Below are 22,032 nucleotides of genomic sequence, written 5' to 3'. Positions count from 1 at the left end.
GCAGATGCACAATACAAGATGATTTCCCTTACAATTCTCAAATTAAGAATGACATTTCTGCAATGAATAGTAAATATAAAAAGGATGGTATGTCCAGTAGGATACCACCAAAATATAACCCATATAGATTTCATCATGTCACATGTTTATTAATATATTTTTTTTTTATTGTTTTAGAAGTTGTGCCAAGCTTCATTCATCAAGACCTATCAAAATAACCCTAAATCACCAGTTTCCAGAATGACATCCCCTGTTGACCATCCTAGGATCAGTACTAAAACATGCTGGGCTAGTTCAAGTGGCAGGTTTTAACAAGTAGAAAAGCTAGAAACAAATCTCATATCTTTATACTTTATGAAATTTATAAAATTATAGAATAAAACTGAAGGCTAAATTTTTCTTTATGTCATTATTTTTCTAATTTCTACTTGAAATATAAAATAATAATTTGTACAACATAAAACTTTCCTTCAGTTTTCTTATGAACAAAGTCTTAAAATCAACTTATTTCTTTAACAGTCATCTTCTGATGACAAATATTCTACCTTAAGTTTTCTTCTAGCATTAAACTTCCTCAGTTCTTCAACTGTTTCCTGAAGATGGAGTTTTTGAGCACAATGATCTCGTTCCTGAGAATACAATATTCTAGTTAGAGATAAGATACACTTCTTATGATCTCCACTTTTCTTAGAACTTTCAGCATAAATTAATTGTTTTTTATGGAATTTATTCACTTTTTTATACATTTGCATTTCATTTCATGTATGTAACTAATGTTCATTAATATTAAAATACATAAATATAATGCAAAATTAACCATTATTGTACGGTCATTAATTCCAAATATTAAGTAGCTTAAAACTAATAATCAAACAAAATATTACATAATTATATAAAATTTAAATATTTTTGTAGATATTGCATACATATAAATTCATTCTTCATAAAAAAAACAAAAAATAACTTAAAAACCCAATTTTATAGAGAACAAACTATTAGACCACGATACAAAAAAAGAGCAAAAAGGAATAAACAAAGCAGGATTAAAAGTTAACTGAAACAATGCATAAAAATCTGAAACAATGCCCATGAAAACTTTACTCTTGTCTAAAATGCTGCCATTGTTTTAAAAAAAAATTAGATTTTGGTAACTGAAACAATATCAACTCTGATACTTAATAAACAGTGAAAAAGAGAACGTTTAAAAAATTTATTTACAACATAATAATAAAGGAATCTTACTTTGAGCCATAAGTGATCTAAGGCATCATCAACTGTTATTCGTTCTTTAGAGTCAACAGTTAACATTTTCTGAACCAAGTCTTTAGCATAATCAGTAACATGGTCCCATGGTCGTCCTGCTAACTAGATTTTAAAAAATAATTATATTTAATTTTCAGTATTCAAAAAACAAAGTAACTGTTAATATAAATTTCTAACACTTATATCATAACTATTCTTTTTTTTAAATTATATTTTCTCTCTATCATAAATATGTTTACAAAATAAATAACTCATTTAAAATGGAGGACACTATCCTATGGATTCAAAAGGAAGGAGCATCAGCTCCCTAATAAAACTAATTATGGCAAACATTCAAACAAACATCTTTATTAACTTTTATAAACAATGAAATGAACTTCATGCAGTGATATGCAAAAAATCTGCTTTAAATAGCAGTTACAGGTGTTTTTGTTGTTTTCTATTTTTTTCTGTCTCTCTGTGATAAAATAAATCTATCAGAGATATAACTAAAAACAGTCATAAAGGACAGTTATTAACTTGCACAGAACAAATTCTATCTCAGGTGTCCCATAAATAATAGCCTTAGAGAAATTTAATCATCTGCTATTAAAAATAGTTTGGTAACAAGGTTCTGGAGCTTTTACAATATTATAAAAGTTACAATGCACTTTAAGTAGGAAAAGTAATGTTTACAGGAAATCAGTCAAAAGTAACCTATCATTAACATTACATTTTATCATTTTGAAAAATAGATTTAAATAACAAAAAAAACTGAAAAATAATTTACCTTTAATCAAGTCTGAGTAATAAAACTGTTTTTCAAGATAAGTCTTCATTAAATTTCAGTATTTCAAAAAGTTTATAACAAACTTATATTTAAAGTCAGAATTTGAAACTTTTAATGTTTTTATTATGTTTAAAAACCATTATAAAATTTCATACATTGAGACGTCCTTGGCAAATGGAATCATACAAGCGTTCCTTGGTCCCCAAAAATGGGAGTGTTCCAGAAAGTAACACGTACAGAAGCACACCACAGCTCCATACATCTGCTGGCTTTCCATATGGCCGTCTTTTGATGACTTCTGGTGCCATAAAATGAGGAGACCCAATTCTTCCTATTTAACAAAAATACAGGAGTTTCTAAAATTTATAGCATTTTATTTTGAAAACATTACTATATATTTCATGTATATTAACAACTTAAATGTTAAAAATAAAAAAGATACACATTCTTAAAATAACAACTCACTATTTGACTGCATAAAACTCAGTATAAATAGTATTTGTTAACAATATAATTCTTCACAAGTAGAAAATTTACTTAAATTAGGTCAAATTTTAGGCACTTTTACCATAAAGTAATGCAAACTTTACAATCAAAATAATTCATAACATACATTTTTTTTTTGTGCTACATATTTTATTAGTGATCAAACCTTTGTTAAAAACGGAATATCTTTACTGAAAAAAAAAACTAAAGTGATGAAAATTTCATCAGTTTAACTTCTTTTTTTTTCAAGCTGTTACATGTATTTTCTTGAATTTAATTTCAACTGATAATAGAGAAAAAATAAATCTTCAGGATTCAGGAAGATATTAAGAATGTGGCTTAGTAAATAATCAAAGGACTGTGTGTAAACTGTCTTTCTGTCATCAAACTTTACGTTTATCTAAAAAACTGTGATATGTTACTCTAAAACTATGGGTCCAACCTTGTCTTTCTTACCATGTTCATCACACCTCATGTATAAGCAGCCCTTAGGGGACAACCCCAGTTGATACTCATTCACATTTTGCTCTGTGAAAATTAAAATTATTTGCTCACATACACGAAACAAAAACACCAAACACAAAATCTTAAATTCACAAAAGTTCAAAAACAATTTTTTAAATAACTATTAGTGAACATGCAACATTAGAAAATCATATTAAACAAATTAAATTTACTTCAACATGCCATAAAAAAACAAATTAAAAAAACTCAATTGCATATCTCCTGATTTTGCTTTTACTCTTATAGCCACTACTCAGATGGAGGAGTAATTTTGTGATAAAGAACAATATAGTATATTTTTAAAATATTTAAGTGCTGTTGAAAGAATGGAAACCAGAAGTCTCTTAAAAATGTATTAAAGTATGTAAAGTTTAGTGAAAATTTTTTTATAGAAATGTTCAGAACATTTAGATACAAATGTGAGTACAGTATTCAGTTTTATCATTATGGTATTATCTCTAGGTTATGCATCTATTTTTGACAAAGAGTATGATTAGTTTACATTACAGGCAAGATAAGTGTCATTTATAGTTCTAACAAGTAATTCTTTCATTAAATTCAACACTTAAAAGGAAAATAATATATGTATATATACACACACACATAAAGCTCATTTATCCTGAACAGTATTTTTACAGTAGGGGAATAGTCTATTAAAATAATAATATTAATAGGAGACTACATAAACAAAATTTGATAAGGTAGCGACTAGGAAATAGTGTTTTCTAACCTATTTTATGCTAAAAAACTTGTTGTCCAATCATAAGTTTGAAATAAAAGCATCACTACTCTTAAAAATAAAACATTTTGCTTCTTTCATTTATGTAGACATGCTCTTCATGTCCAAAATACAACCTATGTTACTATGAAATGACTGATGCATGCACAAAAGAATAAAAATAGCAGCTACAGTTGAAACACTAACATTCTCTCACATACATCATTTAGTACAAACTCTTTGATAATAGCATAAAGCATAACAAACTTAAGGTACATACATACATACACTTTATAAGCTGGTACTGTGGTGAGAAACTTGATGTGCTGTAGTTTTATACAGGTCTGTTACATGTATTGCTTTAAAGAATATTATGTAATAGAATCTCAGTTTACTAGGTGTATAATGAAATAATTCTAACAAACAGAAAAGATAATTCTACAAAGACATCAACTATAGTTATTCTAACTTAAGCACTTTTATTAAACAGATAACTATATACTTTAGAAACAGAAGCAAAGAACAACACTGTCCAAGAAATTGAATAACCTATACTTATAATGAAGGTTTATGATGCACTAACTACCTTCATCAGTGTGATCTCCTTTCAGTTGGATGGCAGCTCTAAACCCTTCTATCTTCACAGGGGCTGAGTTCTCCTTACTGGCAAGAAGGATACAATGTGGACTGATATCCCTGTGGATGATGTCATTGTGGTGGCAGTATCGGACTGCATCAAGGATTTGTCTCATGTAGTGGCTGGGTGTTACAAAGTTTTGTATATGAATTAAATATTAGAAAGAACTATGTTTTTTTTTTATTATTCACACAAGTTTTTATTGGTTGTACGTAGTAAAATCTTTGTTTATTCTATTCACCAAGTTTACCTAGCATCATCAGGTGAAACATTATGAATAAAATAAACAAAAGTTTTACTATGTACATTCAATAAAAAACTTGTGTAAAAGTTTTATATACATTATCTGATATAAATACATGTGCTTAATCAATCACAGTTATGAAACATACTTAAATACCTTACTCTGGTATCAAAGAATTGTTAAGGAAGATAAAAATGACTTGTTTGCTATGTTAGCATAAATTGCTTAAAAAAAAACTAATCCTACCAATTTACCAAGACACTAAGAAATTACCAAGGGTGAACAGAATTTGATTATTTACTACATAAGAAAGTAAAACCCTATTTGGAAGCTAGAGAGAAAAATCCATAAATTATCCATTTAGCTTACTGCTAAAAAATGCTGAGAATAAATAGGGCTTTACAATTAAAGTGTAACTGAAATAGGATGAAGAGAAAAATGGAAACTTGTCTGTTTATCATAACACTAAAACGTACTGAAAGAAAATATGATTTACCTGCTTACAGTGTGGTTGAAGAACTACAAAAGGAAATTAGATCAAGAATGTACCATGCAACTGAACAGATAAAGAATGGGCAAACCTAAAATTACATATTAACTGTGATAAATAATAGTCTTAGAAGGAAAGTTTCATACCTGGTAACTGCTTCACTGTATACAAATCCTGCTGTTGCTCGTTTAACAATTTCTGTGCAAAGATCTGTCCCTTCCATGCTTCACAAAAGAACAAGAAATGGTTTAAAACAGACAAAAATGATAATGAGATGAAATTCTACTTCATTATATAAAATGAAAATACGAAAAAAAGATAAGGTATTTAAAGCTTAGATTTAATTTCGGTATAGGAATGTGCAGAAGTAACAACACACACACACACACAGGACAGAACATAATTCCAAGTTAAAATTGATCTAAATGAATATTTGATTACTAAAGTATATTAAATCACCAAACCATCAGATCTCATTAATAAATTTGCAACAGTTTTCCTAAATATTTGCCAAAATGCTTCTTTTGATTGCCACTAGATGGTACTATTGTTACAGCTAATAAAAAGCGATCCAATATGGGCTATTTTCTCACAACTTCAGTATTAATAAATAATTCTAAGCAAAATTTATATTACCTGAAAAAAAAATCTTTATAAAGGAATCAGATTTACTCTACTGGGGATAATATCAAAAGTTACATTATGTTTGTGATAGCAAAAACAAATAAGAAAAATACAAAAATACATCTTGATACTTGGATAGGGCTATATTTCATTACGTGACTTTAAAAAAAATGTTATAATGAAACTTCAGTTACTGTAAGTTCACAGATAAAATTATATGTAGAAGTTAATGTAAACAGCGCTATATATAATCAATGAGCGACTATGGAACGTTTGGAAGCTTTTCATTTTTGTTTTATTCTTATAAAGTAATTGAACTATTATGCACTTTATCCATTCATACATACACAAGGCAATATTACTCACAAAAATTAATTCTTTTTGACGCTTAGACTTAAACCTTCTTCAGTAAATTTTGAATCGACGACAATAACATATTTATTCAATTTGATTTATAGTGTGTTAACAATGTTTACACATGCCGTGAGTCCCCCGTGACCCTTACCGTAAAGTTGGAACTTAAACTTTATAAAAGCAGTTCAATATTAAAAAAAAAAAGTTTGAAAGTTCTTTAAACATATTCTAGTCGCACACACACTATTTTTTAAATATCTCTACGCCTGCATATGTGCTTATAAATAAATCGTCGATTTCCGCTACACTTTTGTTTTGGCTATATCAGATTAGTCGTCACATTAGCTGTGATTTCGTACATCAACGAAGAAGGGCGATGTATAATTTACATCTACATGTGGATTTTATAGAAGGTACATGCCGCTTCGTAATATCAATAAATCTGAAGTATTACATGCACTTGTATCACATGAACGAATACACCGCTATTAATATTCTAGAAACATAAACTCGGAGCACAAATCGTAACAAAATTCCATAATTTCTAATCGTTTAGGCTTAGGGTTAATCACATTGTTAACTAGGAAAACCTGCTTACTAATAAGACATTTTTTTTTCAGAATGGTCACATTCTTTGTTGTAAAGCACAAAGTTACACAATGGGCAATCTGTGTACCAAACAATATGCGTCATTTAATGATAGGCAATTCTCCAAGTGATAAGATTTAGCAGTGGGTGTAGAAACCTGATTTTTAGCATCATAAGCCCATTGACTTACTATTGGTTACATATATCCATTCAAGTTAGAATCTTTCCAATACAGAGGAAATTACAATTAACAAACAACTAAAGACAAAATATAAACATCCGATTTAAAAAAAAAAACATTTTGTTATTGTTAACAAGTCTTAATGGCTAAATTCCAAATTTAAATGGGTGGGTGTGTGATAAAATGTAAACAATGAAGTTACATGTGTATGGAGCGTTAATTTGGTTTACTTGTGGTACGTATCTAACGTATAATAAATATATTAAGTGCGAAAAATAACAACAAAAGGCAACATCATAAGTGCTTCTCACCAATACACTACCAAACAAACCGTAGTTCGTAAATGTCTCAAATTAGTCAACGACAATACTCTCGTCATCATTTATTTTTAAATAATATAAAGTCATAATATCCTCGTTTAATTTGTAAACAGTTTCAAACTTAAACATACAACCAGGATCATTTTAGCAGCATACTCTTAACTGCAGCTACCTTTTCTGTAAATGCGATCTTTATAGTCCAATCATTATAATTCGAACCCAGAACACACTGAAAAGGTAAAAAAAACCTGGTACACTGTGTCTTTAAATATCCTAAGGTATCTAATATTGGGGTATCTAGATTTTGGGGTGAGAGTTGAATTTTTGATGAAAATTCATGAACAAATGGAGATCATTGTAACATCGCTATTGATGATCGGATTTGAGTAAAATGAAATTCATTGTATTTGTGTAAGTGTATTTTATAACATATTCAAATAGCAGTAAAATCCAATAAGCTAAAAATATTCATTTTGGCCAAAATGTTTTGTTCAATAATCATGAAAAACTGAATTTTTTTATTCAATGTACAGAACATTAGGATTCCTTGGATAAACTAAAAAGAAAAAAATTGCAATTATCAGTTTATAATTATTAGTTTATAATATACGATAGTTCTTAGAAATGGAATTTCCCATCTTCAAATATGAAAATTGGTTATTAATACGACATCCACTGCCAAATTTGAAGAAATAAAAGGGTTTATTTTGTTTAATTAACCTCCATCGTATACAAAAAAATCACAAACTCCTTGGAACTCATCATCTTTATTTTGGGGATAATTGCTTTTTACTTCAAATATCGTGAAAACTAGGAATTGCGTATCTATGTAGCGGTATGAATAATTTTATTTGAATGAAATATGAAACAACGAATTACATTTATCTGAAGAAGTAGTCTTAAGCTGCAACCGTCATATTTAGAGGGGGGGGGGTATTTATTCTGAAACAACAGAAATGGTTATTGCTTTACTAGAATTCAGTGGAATGAACTCCTATTTTTTGATCAATATTTCAAGAAAAGTTATTACATGTTTTATGTGTGTATTTTTTTCATTTTCGACATCAGTACATTCAGGCCGGATCAAATTTTGAAAGTCAAACACCTCGACATTCTCCACTAGTTCTGGAGCACATAATACGAGGTTTCTTGCAGCTACATCACAGACTCAAAAGCAGTCCGTTTTACAATTACATTTAATGACCTTCAATAAAGCATAGGAAGCTGGCAACTTATCTGCCTGTTTAGGAAACATTTCATCATTCTCAGTCACGTGGATTCATATTTTGAGGTGTTCCTTTCTACAGTCTCACTTGAAGAAAAACCTGTAGCCTATGGTACTTAAAAGTTGCAGACGTCGGGGGAAGTGTTTTTGCTTCTACATGCGGTTTACTGGATGCAAATTTTCTACAAAATATGTTGTATTAAACGAAATTCAAACATTATTTTATTTTCTATAAAACGTACTAGAACCTTCTCACTGGCACCGATCACTCGATTTAGTGTTGCATCCTCTCTTCCAAAAACACTTGCTTTCGAAAAAAATCGCTATTTCATTGAAACTTTTTCTGATACAAAAATACCCAATGTTGTATCGCAACCTAGCTATATACATAAATAAATAAGATGTTACGGCGCACATATGGGATTGATCGAAACATTATAACGCCCCGATGGATGAAAAAGCAAGCATGTTCGGTCAAAAGTTTTGATCCCACGACTCACAGGTTGCAAGTCGAGCACCTTAACCATCAAGCCATACCAGGCCCTATCTACGACAGAAGCAACCATAGGAACTGTTTTTAATATTTTGTTTACAAGTTAGGTATTGCTAACTAGTAACTAGAATATATTAAGGAAATTACTTATTCATGAACCACGATAGTGGTTCATAATAGGGTTCGCCAAAGAATCACTCAACAATTCTAACAAAAAATATGGGCAAAACCCATCTTAAAAAGTAGACTTGTTCTTGAAACAACACTCAAGACCTTCTAACTCAATGGCTAAGGCTGATAAAATATTGATAATAGGACAAAAGTCGATTTTCTGATTGTCAGACAAAATTCATCCATTTGTTCTTCATATTATCATTATTATTCATTTTATTCTTGTTTCACAAGCCTACAGAAAAAAGCGGCTACGAATATTTTATTCAAACCTGGGCAAACCTACTAAAAAACTGCACAGGTCATAGGACTATTTCTTATGTTGATTCTTGAAAGAGAGAGAAAAAACAAAACAAAAAAAACGACTACGAATATTTTACTGAAACCTGAACAATAGTTATAAATGCAGTATTCAGCATGTCATAGGGTAGTTTTAAAATTAATTCAAGCGCTTTCGTTTTTTCACCCTGAAGAATTTCTCTAGGTCCTTTAATTTCCGCCACTGAAAAAAAACGGGTGTTTTACTAATGCGCATTAATTGGAAAATAATTTGTGCAAGTTATAGCGCATTAAGCATTAATTGGAAACTGTCACGTTGCGGATTCATCATTTCTCGAGTTCGTTGTTGTACTTTGTCTCTGTGTGGTTTCCTGCGACTATTCCAGTGAGTTTTCTAGCATTAGATGATTACCAAAGTAGATTTCTCTATTCTTGTGAGAGATGATTTATTCTACTGATTTTAGTACTTAGGTCGTTGAACGCGTGTTTACACGAAACCTCAGGCACAAAACCAATTGGCTCATTAAATAATGGTTGGGTGAGAAAAAAAAAGCAAGTGCAGCAGTAAACTGTTGAAAAACATGCAACATTCGACTGGATGCATATGCGCGTATGTATAATAAAATGTATTATCCATAAATGGACATAAAAACTGTTAATTTAAAAATGGGAATAGGGATCGTCAAAAAAGTAAAGAAACAAGTTGGATCAAACGTACAACTAGGGACTCAAAAGAAAAACCTAAAACTAGGCTGGGAATAGTTTCTACGTTATTTTCTCAAGGTACAAATCCCTAATTTTAATCCACTATTATTGATAAGTAATGTAGACTATTTTAAGTTATCCTGTCTTTAATCACAACTAACAGGGTAGGATTAACAAACCCTTGAGGAACGAGCACTCAGACATCTGAGGGTCCTAGGCTTCGGCTTACATTTCGGATTTCTGAGAGTGTAAATAAAATAAACGAGTTAGAAAAATAATATATTATTATATCACTGTTATTAATGTGTTTTGGTTTTGGAAGGTGAAAGTTTCAAGGGATGGGCTCTTATCAACAGTCCTACACAGGGATAAAATTTCACTGTAAAATTAGCCTTAACAGAACTTTCTGTTGTCTTAATACCTGGAATGACATTATGCTATATGTTGATTGTTGTTATTGTTTTCTGCTGTCTGCAAATATTCAAAATAGCATATTTAATTATTTATTTATTTCTGGCAGTTATTTTGATTTGAACTTAATTATTTCATAATCACGGGTGCTCGAAGATTAGCAATCCTCCTTCACCCTCTCGAGGCTAGAAGTTCAATGAGAGGTCATCGTTTTAATTAAATAAAGTAATAAACAAATAATAATAATATATATATAAGAGGAAGAAAAAAAAAATATATATATATACACAAGTGAGGCAAGTGGGCGGAAGTGAAGGCAAGTCCAAAGCCGGTTGATCTTGTAGAAGGAGCAAGTTGACAGCAATTGTTAACAATTTGTCAAAACAAACTGAAGCAAACGGGCCTTTACAGGGCCTGGCGGGGATCAGTGGATCCAAGTGCCATGGCTGGGATCTATAGATCCAATGCCTAAGAATTTGGTGTGGGGGGAAACGGGAGTACCCCGAGAAAACCCACTTTCACTAGTCGGGACCGAAAGAAAAGCCCGGCTAGTGCCCGAGTGAAGAGCTATTGAAGGGATGAAGATCTGACAAAGAGACTGAAAATTTAAATGGTTATACATAGAATATAGTATACTCTTGATAGTTTTATAGATCATGGTGGTGTGTTAATGGTGTTGTGTATTATGTTGTATGGGGATAGATATTTGCACCATGGTTTGGGGGTAGCGGCAATTTTATGAAATTCGGCTGTAAGTGAGTTTCGGTAGGTGGCTTTTTTTGAAATATTTGGTGGCAAGTTTAGAAATACGGTCTAGGTAGATAGGTTTGTTTTGAATTTCGCGCAAAGCTACACGAGAGCTTATTGCGCTAGCCGTCCCTAATTTAGCAGTGACAGCTTGTCATCTTGGACTAATCTTTTAACAACGAATAGTGGGTTTGACCGTTACATTATAACGCCCCCTCAGCTTAAAGGGCGAGCATGTTTGGTGGGACGGGGATTCGAACCCGCGATCCTCAGATTGAGAGTCGACTGCCCTAACCACCTGGTCATGCCGGGCCAGGTAGATGGGAATAACTACGTGGTGTTTTAATTTAAAAAAGTAAAACTTCCTAGAATTAGCACAATTCTAATATTCAGGCACCAGGGGATAAACTCGTACTTCGTATGTACTAACATTATTTGACACTGTTTAGCAAAAAAAAAAGGATAAAGACAGGAGTGAATCCTCAACCTCTGATATGCGAAGCGTGTGCTGCGTCATATGAGCCAGAGCCTAAAGAATTTTTCACATACGCAGCATTATCAAGTGAACTACTATATGAGAATGGTACATGCTTTAAATAATGCTGTTCTTGTATTATGTAGTTGGACATGAATGAAACAAAAATCTAATAGGCAGAATATGGAGTTGCTTTATTTAGATTTAAAGTAAAGAAATGTAAAAACATGGAATAGCTATAAGCGGAATATATCTCTGTACACAACATTTTTTGTATAAACACATTGTCTTTGTGGATAATCGCCATTCGTGACTAAGATCTTGAGATTTTTTATTGATAAAACTTTTAATAAAGCGACGTTATAAAATTATGGTATCAAATGTAAAATGAACTTTCATCATACGTTTTTTTTTTTGGTAAATTTCTTTTGTGTATTTGTGTCTAAATCACATTTGCATACCATCTGAAAGCTGTAATTATTTTCTTTCGTGCAATGTGTTAACTGTAGAGCATCGAAAATGAATGAATGATTATTAAGGCTAACTGCCTTATGTTATATCGCAGGTAACCACGTGCTTCACGTACAAAGCGTATTTAAGCTTTAGGGCTAATTGTCGATTTTTAGGCACATATTGGAATTTATATTGAGATATAACGGTATTCCATTACTTATAAGCCACAGAAATGTAAAGAATTAGCTTAATGTATTTCTTTATATATGTTTATGTTATTGAAATGATTGTTTTTAAAGTTGATATTATAAACGACGTAGTTTTGAACTCGTATAGGCTATAGAACAATGCACGTTAAACATCGTTCACTTCTGCACTCGTATAAACGTAAAAGTGCCACTGTAGAATTAGCCAGTAGGAATATTGGATTTCCATGTGAGCTAGCACGCATACACGCACCGACTGACACACATTGTTCTTTAATTACATAGATTACACACTGTAGTTTGCAGTGCAAGAAATATATTTGCGTATATTTATAACAAAATATGCAAGAGAAGTAACTTAGCTATACAGTTTTTAAAGAAAAAATATTGCAAAGCAATCCTGGGTATTTTTAACAGCGTATATGTTAGAAACGTACTATCATATAGTGTGTTTTGATACTGAAGAGTCTCCAGATTGTTTGTGCTTAGGGCCCCAGTAACATAGCTACAAAAAATCCCCCTCCGCATAAAAAGTAATTGGGCCCCCTACATTTACTCCCCTTGTCGGCAATTCTTAAGTTTGTCAGACCCCAGGAATTGCATAAGCTACCGGGGCATACTTAAGCTGTTGTTGTTGAACCCTAAAACTTATTTAATCCGGCCCTGACGACTAACTATGGACTTTAAAATGTTATTGTCAACAGTGTGTTGGTATTAATGCTCCTTCCAGATATTAAACACACTCATTCTAACACACTTCAAAATTCCACGGGTATGTATGAAATAAGACATTTAAAACAATGTGTTTACGGAGGAAATCTCGTGTATGTGAAGCCGTGCGTAACAAGAAAGAAAAGAAACATTTGGACTCAGTTACAATGTTACTACACTATCCACATTACTTTTGATTGCAGATTTTTTATTTATTCTTTAATCACATTTTTCATAATTCGTCGAAGTATTTTGTTTGCCAAAACTCACCCCAAAACGCTTTTTATTCATTAACAGAACTCATCAGCTGGGCTGGACGTTGGCAGACAAAAGTATATCTGAAATACAACTTGTATGGAGCACATGATCTTAACGTGAAAGCTGCCGAAGCGACAAGGAAGCTTATTATTCCTTACAAAAGTGATTAAAATAGCGTTTTATTGCAAACCTCTCAACTGGTCCGTTACAGATCTCAAGTCAGAGATGTGTGAAATAACTTTCAGATCAAGCTTTTGTTTGAACAAATATTTAATGAAATCAACGAGAAATTTAAGTATTAAAAAAGAGCAAGTTCAAGGAAAGTGAACATTCCCATCGGAAACAGTAACACATAATTCAACAAGGATACTAATTTCTAAAAAAGTAGTACCACAATATAAGAAAACGATATAACAGCTATGAGACCTTGTAGCAGAAATGTAACAGTGAGAAACGAAGTTTAGTATGTAAACAGTAAACTACAACTTCAAATTAAATACAAAAAAATTAAACACTGTATATGCATAAACACATTGAGTAAACGCTTTTACCTAAACACACCAATTATAACATTATGAAAATATAACGAATACTGACACAAAGTACGAATAAATCCGTCAGTGATTTGAACAAAAATGGTCCAAAAGACATACAGAATTAAATATAAATAATCGTAAAATTAGATAAAAAGTTTAATTAAAAATATAAACTAAATATACACTCCTTTTTGAAATATGAATAGAGTTTAATATAAACGCCACAGTAAACACATTGCCTGGTTTAATTTGTTGTTGACAAACAAGTGAAATGTTCTTCGCCTGTTAAGAAGAGCGATTGCAATTTTTCTTGTTACAAGACATTAGTATTGGGCCTATTAAATTTTTATGGTCCCTTAAAGGTTTAAGAATTAGAAGATTGTATAATAAAAAACGTAGGTAAAGAGTACAGATAGAGAATGTAGTGTTTGAAAATGTAATAGGCCTAATACCAATGTCTTATGAGAAGTACAATTACTGTTAAAAAAAAATATATATATATATATACATATACCGAACGCCATTACGTCTGCTCTCACTGTCTTGATTGTGTCATGATGCTGCGTTCTTATTCGTACTTTCTATCCATTTTGCGGTGTTTGGAAAATAATATTAATCGTAACTAAAAGCGCGTTCTTAACTCCCACTGTTTATATTATTTGCATAGCGACATGCCACACATGGCTATCTACAATAACAGTATACCCAAGATAATTACTATATTATTAGTCTACCCAAGTTAATCTAGAACTAGTTGCACCAAAATCACATATTCTTTCAGATCCTACATAAGTGGCCCGGCATGGCCAGGTGGTTAGGGCGCTTCACTCGTAATCTAAGGATCGTGGGTTCGAATCCCCGTCCCACCAAATATGCTCGCCATTTCAGCCGTGGGGGCATTATAATGTGACGGTCAATCCCACTATTCGTTAGTAAAAGAGTAACCCAAGAGTTCGCGTGGGCGGTGATGACTGGCTGCCTTCCCTCTAGCCTTTCACTGGTAAATTAGGGACGGCTAGCGCAGATAGCCTTCGTGTAGCTTTGCCACAAATTCAAAACAAACAAACAAACATACATAAGTATAGGCTCACCATGATGAGTAAAAACTCCATATATATAATATACAATCCACCACTATCTTAAGATTTGTCTTGTTATTTCAATCTATCCTTCTACAATATTACAGATAAGGATATAATTCCTGTAACAACCCGCAAGTTGTAAATCGAGTGATAGACTGGGGTTTCACACTCATTTTAATCAACTTGTCTGCTGAATAATCTAGAATAATACGATTGTATCATCAACGCATCACATTCTTCAAATCGTTCAATGTGGTGAGTAAAAATCAACTAAAAACAGCATATACGTAATTCACAATCCGCCACTGTAAGAAGCTTAGTCTTATTCTTTCGATTTGCCCTTATCCACAGTTACTACTGGAAGGTGCAATTCCCCCAAACTGGTACAATTCATTGGCAAGTGGTGAATTGAAGGTAAGATTAGGTTTCATATTCGTTTTTAGTATCTTAAACACCTTGTTTGATGAACAAAATTTTAAACAAATAGGTGGAGAGAGAGAGAGAAAAAAAAAGAAGAAATTTGAAAAACTAGAATAAGATATACTAATTCTGAATACCGTTTATTCCTTTAACATGGAAACAAATCTTTGCCATTTAGTTTCATTTGTGCTAGGTGGAGTACCCGTCCCCTGGACGGAAGTTATGTAAATTCATAATTAATGAAAGGTTAGTTCAGGACATGAAAAGTTGCTTCCCTTATACGTAATTGTAAAAAAAAACGCATAAACACCCATAAAAACTTCAAAACACAAAATGTAAAACCGTAAATTTGCATGTAACTCCGCATAGACCCAACAAACCTTCATACCCAATTTGGTGAAGATCCATCTGCAGGAGGTGAGGTAGTGGTGCAAAATGCAAAACTGAAAATTTTTATGTATCCCCTCATGGACCCAATAAACCTCTATATCAAATGTACCCATATACAGGGGACAAAGTAGTGGTAAAAACCGCAAAAAACGCCCATAAAAACCACAAAACTGAAAATCAGTATGTACCCCTGCATGGACGTAATGAACCTCCATACCAATTTTGGTGAAGATCCACCCACACCCTGCGAAGTAGTTACATGGACATACAACAAACAATACTATTATAGTTATATATATATTCATTTATATACAGAGTGCGACAAGTGACATGTCTCATTTGGCTTCGTACTTCTTTTTAGCATCTTAAACAATCTGAATAATCCAGAAGTATCCATTAGTAGCATCAACGCTACAAATTCTTCGAATCTTATATACATACAAATTCATTGTGATGAGTGAAAGTCAACTAAAACTACAATACATTTATTATTAGTCTATCTAAGGATGGTAAAACTACTCAAGTCAATTTCCAGGTCCTAGGTTGGTTAGGGTAAGTTTACGAACTTACAACGCACGCAATCCATTATGCAGCTTTATGCTAAAAGAAACACACAAAACACCATCAAATTAATATAGATAATATTTCTACACTTTGTTTATATTTTTGCCTAAAGCTACACATCGATGGAAACCGCCAGTTCATGGCCTATTTTTGTCTGAATAAACAGTGGAATTTGACCATCAGTCTTTTAGTACATCCAAGCACGGCCACAAAGTGTGGAGTGTGTTTCTGCGTTAGCCAATAGGTGTCACTCGACCCCGAAGTTTATTCAAGACAAAGTCAAACGGAAAATAACCTAAATCTCTTCAGCCAAACATCATCCACACCTTTGAGGTTATTCTTAACCTAATAGTGGAATTAACTGTCATAACACTCCGACGGCTGAAAGTGCGGAACATATTTAGTGGCATATAGTGGCTCGAACTTTTAATTAGCTGTCTGCAACCTGGCATTCCAATCATTAAGCTATGCCCGGCCTTTAATCAAAATAGGAACAAGTGTACATTACTAAATACTACTAGCACCACCACGTGTTAAATTACAATGATATATCAGAGAAGTATATTCATGTTAGTACATCCAGACAATATATTTTATTACTATTCTGTTCAGAATAATACACACTATAATACCAACTCCTAACCAATGGTACGAGTATCCCAGTGGCGCATGAAGGACGTAAAGCAAGTAAGCGAGCTACTCATAATAATAATAAAAACTTTTTAAAGGAATGTAGCTAAGTTGGCAACACTGCTGAACTGTGTGATTGGGTCTGATTATAAAATTAATAAATAAGGCTTGCTATGATTCTTGTGTTGCAACAACTGCCAACGATACTTCCTCCCAGACGATGCCCTGTACAGGAAGACTAAAGCACCTGTAAGTGATAAGACATTAAAAGCAGAATTGTCTGTATTTTGTCTCAAGTTCCACCTGACTTTTCAACATATTATGGAAGGGGGAAGTCAGGAAATGACTGCTACTACTTCAAATCCAGACACTGGAATCTTGGAATAGGCCCACTACAGAAATTGTCAGTCAATTTTGCCTGCTGCAACAGATGAACTGTAGTTCCTCATAAAAAACAAACAAAAAAACATCCAATGGTAGCCAGAGAGCCTAAAGAAAAACAGATTATAGGAGTGTATATTGAGGAGGATTCACAGTATCTCTGGTGTTCCACGATATATTATGGAGTCAGTTTAGTGACTTATTGCCGTATGATGAAATAATGGAAACAATGAATTCAAACACGCTGCTTCTTGTCCAGAAAATAGACTGCACGTGCCCAAACAGTTGTTTGTTCGAGTGATAGCAAAGTTTCCGTGCTGATCCCTAATATTCAACTACTCAGTGGAATAGTCACTGGCATGATGAATGAAATAGTAATTAGAACTAGTTGTACAATTAGACTAGTTTTGATCACAATAAATTTGATAACAACTGCACGGCTGCCAGAGCATCTGAGATTATTGGTTGATAATTGTGCAAACAATATGGATTCAACATGACTTGAATCTTGAAAATTGAATACGTTGACACAGATGGCTGTTTGGGTTAGACAACAATAAGATACAGATGTTGTGCATCTTCTATCAAAAACCTGCTACAGTGGTATAGAACAATTGCTAGTGTCAAGATAGTATTTGATCAATCTCCAGTAGTAACTGTCAAGAATACAGATGGTACTCCAAGGTCCTGTGTTGACTTTAGATGGGTGAATGAAGCAACGTGCAGCGACGCCTTTCTGTTACCATGAACAGATGAAAGCCTGGACCAGCACATAATAGACTTGGCTTCTAAGCATTTGTGTGGACTTTAGGCATAAAAACATAATAACCAACACTGATCACTTTCTGTTGCTTCAGACAACTGAATGTCTAGTGTGCTGAAAGGTGGATATTGGTTTAGCATGCTGAATCTAGTATCAGGATACTGTCAAGTCGAGTTAGATGATGAGTGCTAAGACTGCTTTCAGTACTTGGAAGGTTTATATGAATTATACATCAATCCATTTGGCCTATGTAACGTACCTGCCACTCTTGAGTGGCTGATGGAGTTTACATTGAGAAGTCTGTAATGGGAGAAATGCCTGATCTATATAGATAATGTCTTCTATTTGGTTGCACACTTCAGTCTGCTGCTGCTGCTGCAAATTTGGACACAGGTTCTTCGGCAGATACGTAATATAGTAATGAAATTGATGCTAGTGGAGTGTTGTGCACACACAAGTGAAATTCCTTGGAAAGGCTGTGGGAAGAGATGGACATTACAAAAACTACTATGGTACAAGATTGGTCCCAACCCATGATTAAATAAGAAATCTGCAGTTTTCTAGGTTTTCAACATATTATGAATGATCATTTGCCAGTTCCTCTAAGATTGCTGTACTAATTTCTGCAATGACTAAAGTTGAAATATATTTATGATGAAATTAAGATTTTCACAATGCACTTTAGTCACTAAAGTGTTTTAGTAGAGGTTCCAGTATTGGTTCTCCAAGACAAGATAATCCATCCCTAGTTGATATTGATGCCAGCAATATAAGGACTAGAACACTTTGAATAAAATCATACGTCAATAACGAGCCTCTTGTGCACAGTTGGACAAAAAATAAGAGTTGGGGGAAACTATGAGCCAGAAAATAGTAAGGTCACAATTTTATACGACCTTAACTTCACTGGTGATGAGAAATGTACTGATAATACTTATGTGTCTGTAAGAATTCAAATGAGTAAATGTCAGTGGGGGATCTATGTTCTAGCTCCAATGATAGGATGGGATGCTGACATCAATATCCTGATTATTATGGCTACGATTAGCTGTCATATCAAAAATCAGGAAAGTCACTTACTTAAAAATTGATAACAAGTAAAAAAATGGCATTCTTATTATCCGAGCCGTTGAGTAGAGTTTCATTACGAGATATTTACAGGACGTCATGTGATAGCTGCAATAGTTAAGGCAACTGATGTTTGTAAGTGTAATGTATATAACGCTAACAGTTGACATGATTAGAGATTATCACTACGAGTTCAAAACAATTCTTAAGCTGAAGGAGTATTGTAATCCTTATTTTACGTGTTATCACATGAAATTTCACACAATGAAGTACACGCTGCATTATGGCCATTTGATTAAACTAAAGCTAAAATAATTGATGGCATTAGTTGTGATGCCTTGAACATTGCAGGTGGAATAACTGAGAATGATCATTAGGATTTCTGATATACTCAGATGCTGAAATAATTTTATTTTTGTCTTCCGAAAACTCAACTGGTGTGTGTAAAAGGAAGTGGTAAATTTAAGTATATCAGGTTTATATGGGGCCGGACTCGTGACAACAGGTGTCTGTGACTTGTTGGCGATACATTTCAACAATAAACGTACAGCATACAGTCCATTTATTTTAAATTAGTATATTCAAAACAAGTCAAACGTATGTACAAGATTTCGTTACACCACTATTGGTTATTATAGTTGTATCCAGAACTTTAAATAATTGTCTCTTTTTCGTCAAAGTCCACACAGACGGATCAATTAATTTAGACACCCTTTGACAACACAAACTATTCTCCTCTACTCTGTTATCACAATATAATTAGTGATAAATTCATGTACTTTACCCCGGGGGTTACCTCAATTGTATACAGAGCTTTATCTAATTCTATTTTACGTCAAAAGTCCACACAGGTTGGTTCAGTTACCTTAGAACCCAACCGACAAGACAAATTATTCTTCTCTATCTCTGTTGTTACAATATATGCTGTGAAACTCACTTTAAAATAACCAATATTACTGTTGGTTACCACAGTTGTATCCAGAGTTTAAATAATTGTCTCCTTTTCGTCAAAGTCCACACAGGTGTGTTCAATTACTTTAGAACACTCTTTGACAAGACAAATTACTCTTTATCTCTGTTGTGACAATACAAACTGTAAAACTCTCCTTAGAAATCGCTCGTTACAGCTAAACTGACAATCAAAGAGTCTAGTGATCTAAACATGTAATGAAATCTCTTCCTTTTTTTCCATTCTTTTCAACTGTATAAGCCGATATGACTTCCATTTCAACAGCGACTCGCGTAGATATTAGAACAAAACGTAGCTTGGTAGTATAGTACCAGAAGAAAATATCTTTATTTTCAACAATTACAGACCTGATTTTTTTAAAGCTTCATTTGAATTATAATCTTGCAGTATGATAGGAAATGTTTTTCATGGAACAAGAAGGGGTAGGCTTAAGTTATTTTGTACTCGATCACACTAAATTTTGTTTCGCCAATGAGGCCACGGAATTGGTTCATGTTGACATTAGGCTTTCTCAGCCCAAGTAAGTGCTTCATTGGGCAAATAAAATCAACTGAAAGAAATGTAAAACAATAATATATATACATATGTATGAATTGATTTAACATTGATTTACATCTCATTACTCGTATTGAATGAAACTTTCTGATTAAAAGTTTAAAAAAGGTGGCTTGCCTATAATTTTATGGGATAAAAAGTTATTTTTATTTTATACCAATGATCATAAACACAGTGAAACTGCGTGTGGTGTTTTTGAATTTACAGTTTTATAAAACAAAAACTTTATAGGAAAGCATAAAAAAATGTAGAAAGATGTATATAAAAAAGGTAAGCATTCTTTGTGTAAAAAAATATCACAATGAAATATTCGGAACTTCAAGGCTGCGAATTCATAAGAGCATTATATACAAAAATAAAATATTTTATTTTCAAAAGCTACATAATCAGTAGAAAGTTCTTCTGTAGTTTCAAATTATACAAGTTAAAAATATAAAAGTGGCACCCCCCCCCCTGTTCCAACGCTTCTGTATTTCTAGATTTTTTTCTGTGGCGTGTTATAAATACATATAAATACAGAGAGGAAATAAATTAGTAAGAAAGTAAGTTGGTGAAAGTGCAGGTAAAGTTAGACTATGACTTCTGAAAGCTGAGATAAAGGCAATTACATCTCACCATGACAACAGTGGTTATGATACAATGATTGGCTAACAATCGATAAAACTACGCCTGTATAAGCTGCACTCAAGTTGCAAGGTCGAATTAGCGTTATTTTGCTCAAACTGTTATTACTTTTCTCCTACACAAGCCAAATAATGCTCACAAGAAAAAGAAAAAAATTCAGGAACTCCATAAACATTAATGATTTGGTTTGGAATGCTCTGAAAATCAACCAAAAATCAAAATTTGTGATTTTTTAAAAATGTGCAACATAAAATGAATATAATTTTTTCATTAAACAAGTTTCAACTCTGGAGTATTTTTTAATGTGTGGAAGAACGACTACAACTATTTTTATATTATTTTTTTAATTCGATGGTACAATTTTGCCCTAGAGAAGGAGTGGGGCCATCTGGGCGTGATAGAGCTAATGCAAATTAGGTACATTTTAGCTGAAAAGTTCAGCTCGGATGAATTCTGTTTGCATTATTTACTTCGTGATACAGAGATCCGTGTTTATCAACTGAGAGATGGAGTTGTGCTGACGAGTAAGGTAGCTATGGAAACATAGCTGGTGGGAGTGGTGACTTAGGTTGCTATGGTTATCACACGTATTATCAGGCAGTCTGTCACATACTATAAGAACATGATAATATGCTGTTGATATATATGTGTGTGTGTGTGTGTGTGTGTGTGTGTATATATATATGTGTGTGTGTGTGTGTGTGTGTGTATATATATATGTGTGTGTGTGTGTGTGT

The 22,032-nt window shown here is 32.7% G+C and overlaps 1 protein-coding gene across 5 annotated transcripts in view; it reads right to left on the bottom strand.

Annotated features, from left to right (window-relative positions):
- LOC106457961 (peripheral plasma membrane protein CASK-like) overlaps nt 1–22,032 on the bottom strand; it is a 253,764-nt gene that overhangs the window by 139,493 nt on the left and 92,239 nt on the right. For 3 of the 5 annotated variants that reach the window (XM_022384048.1, XM_013917406.2, XM_022384049.1), the window contains exons 4-9: nt 5,258–5,335; nt 4,327–4,499; nt 2,975–3,046; nt 2,188–2,363; nt 1,243–1,365; nt 546–629 (exon numbers count right to left, since the gene is read on the bottom strand). In XM_022384048.1, the coding sequence (XP_022239756.1) occupies nt 546–629; nt 1,243–1,365; nt 2,188–2,363; nt 2,975–3,046; nt 4,327–4,499; nt 5,258–5,335 (706 nt within the window). The remainder of the gene's footprint in view (nt 1–545; nt 630–1,242; nt 1,366–2,187; nt 2,364–2,974; nt 3,047–4,326; nt 4,500–5,257; nt 5,336–22,032) is intronic. The other 2 variants (XM_022384050.1, XM_022384051.1) reach the window with 1 other exon arrangement.

This window comes from Limulus polyphemus, unplaced genomic scaffold, assembly GCF_000517525.1.
Source record: "Limulus polyphemus unplaced genomic scaffold, Limulus_polyphemus-2.1.2 Scaffold397, whole genome shotgun sequence".
Classification (NCBI taxonomy): domain Eukaryota; kingdom Metazoa; phylum Arthropoda; class Merostomata; order Xiphosura; family Limulidae; genus Limulus; species Limulus polyphemus.
Note: the sequence above shows the minus strand (reverse complement) of the source record. Positions and strands in the feature narration are given on the sequence as shown.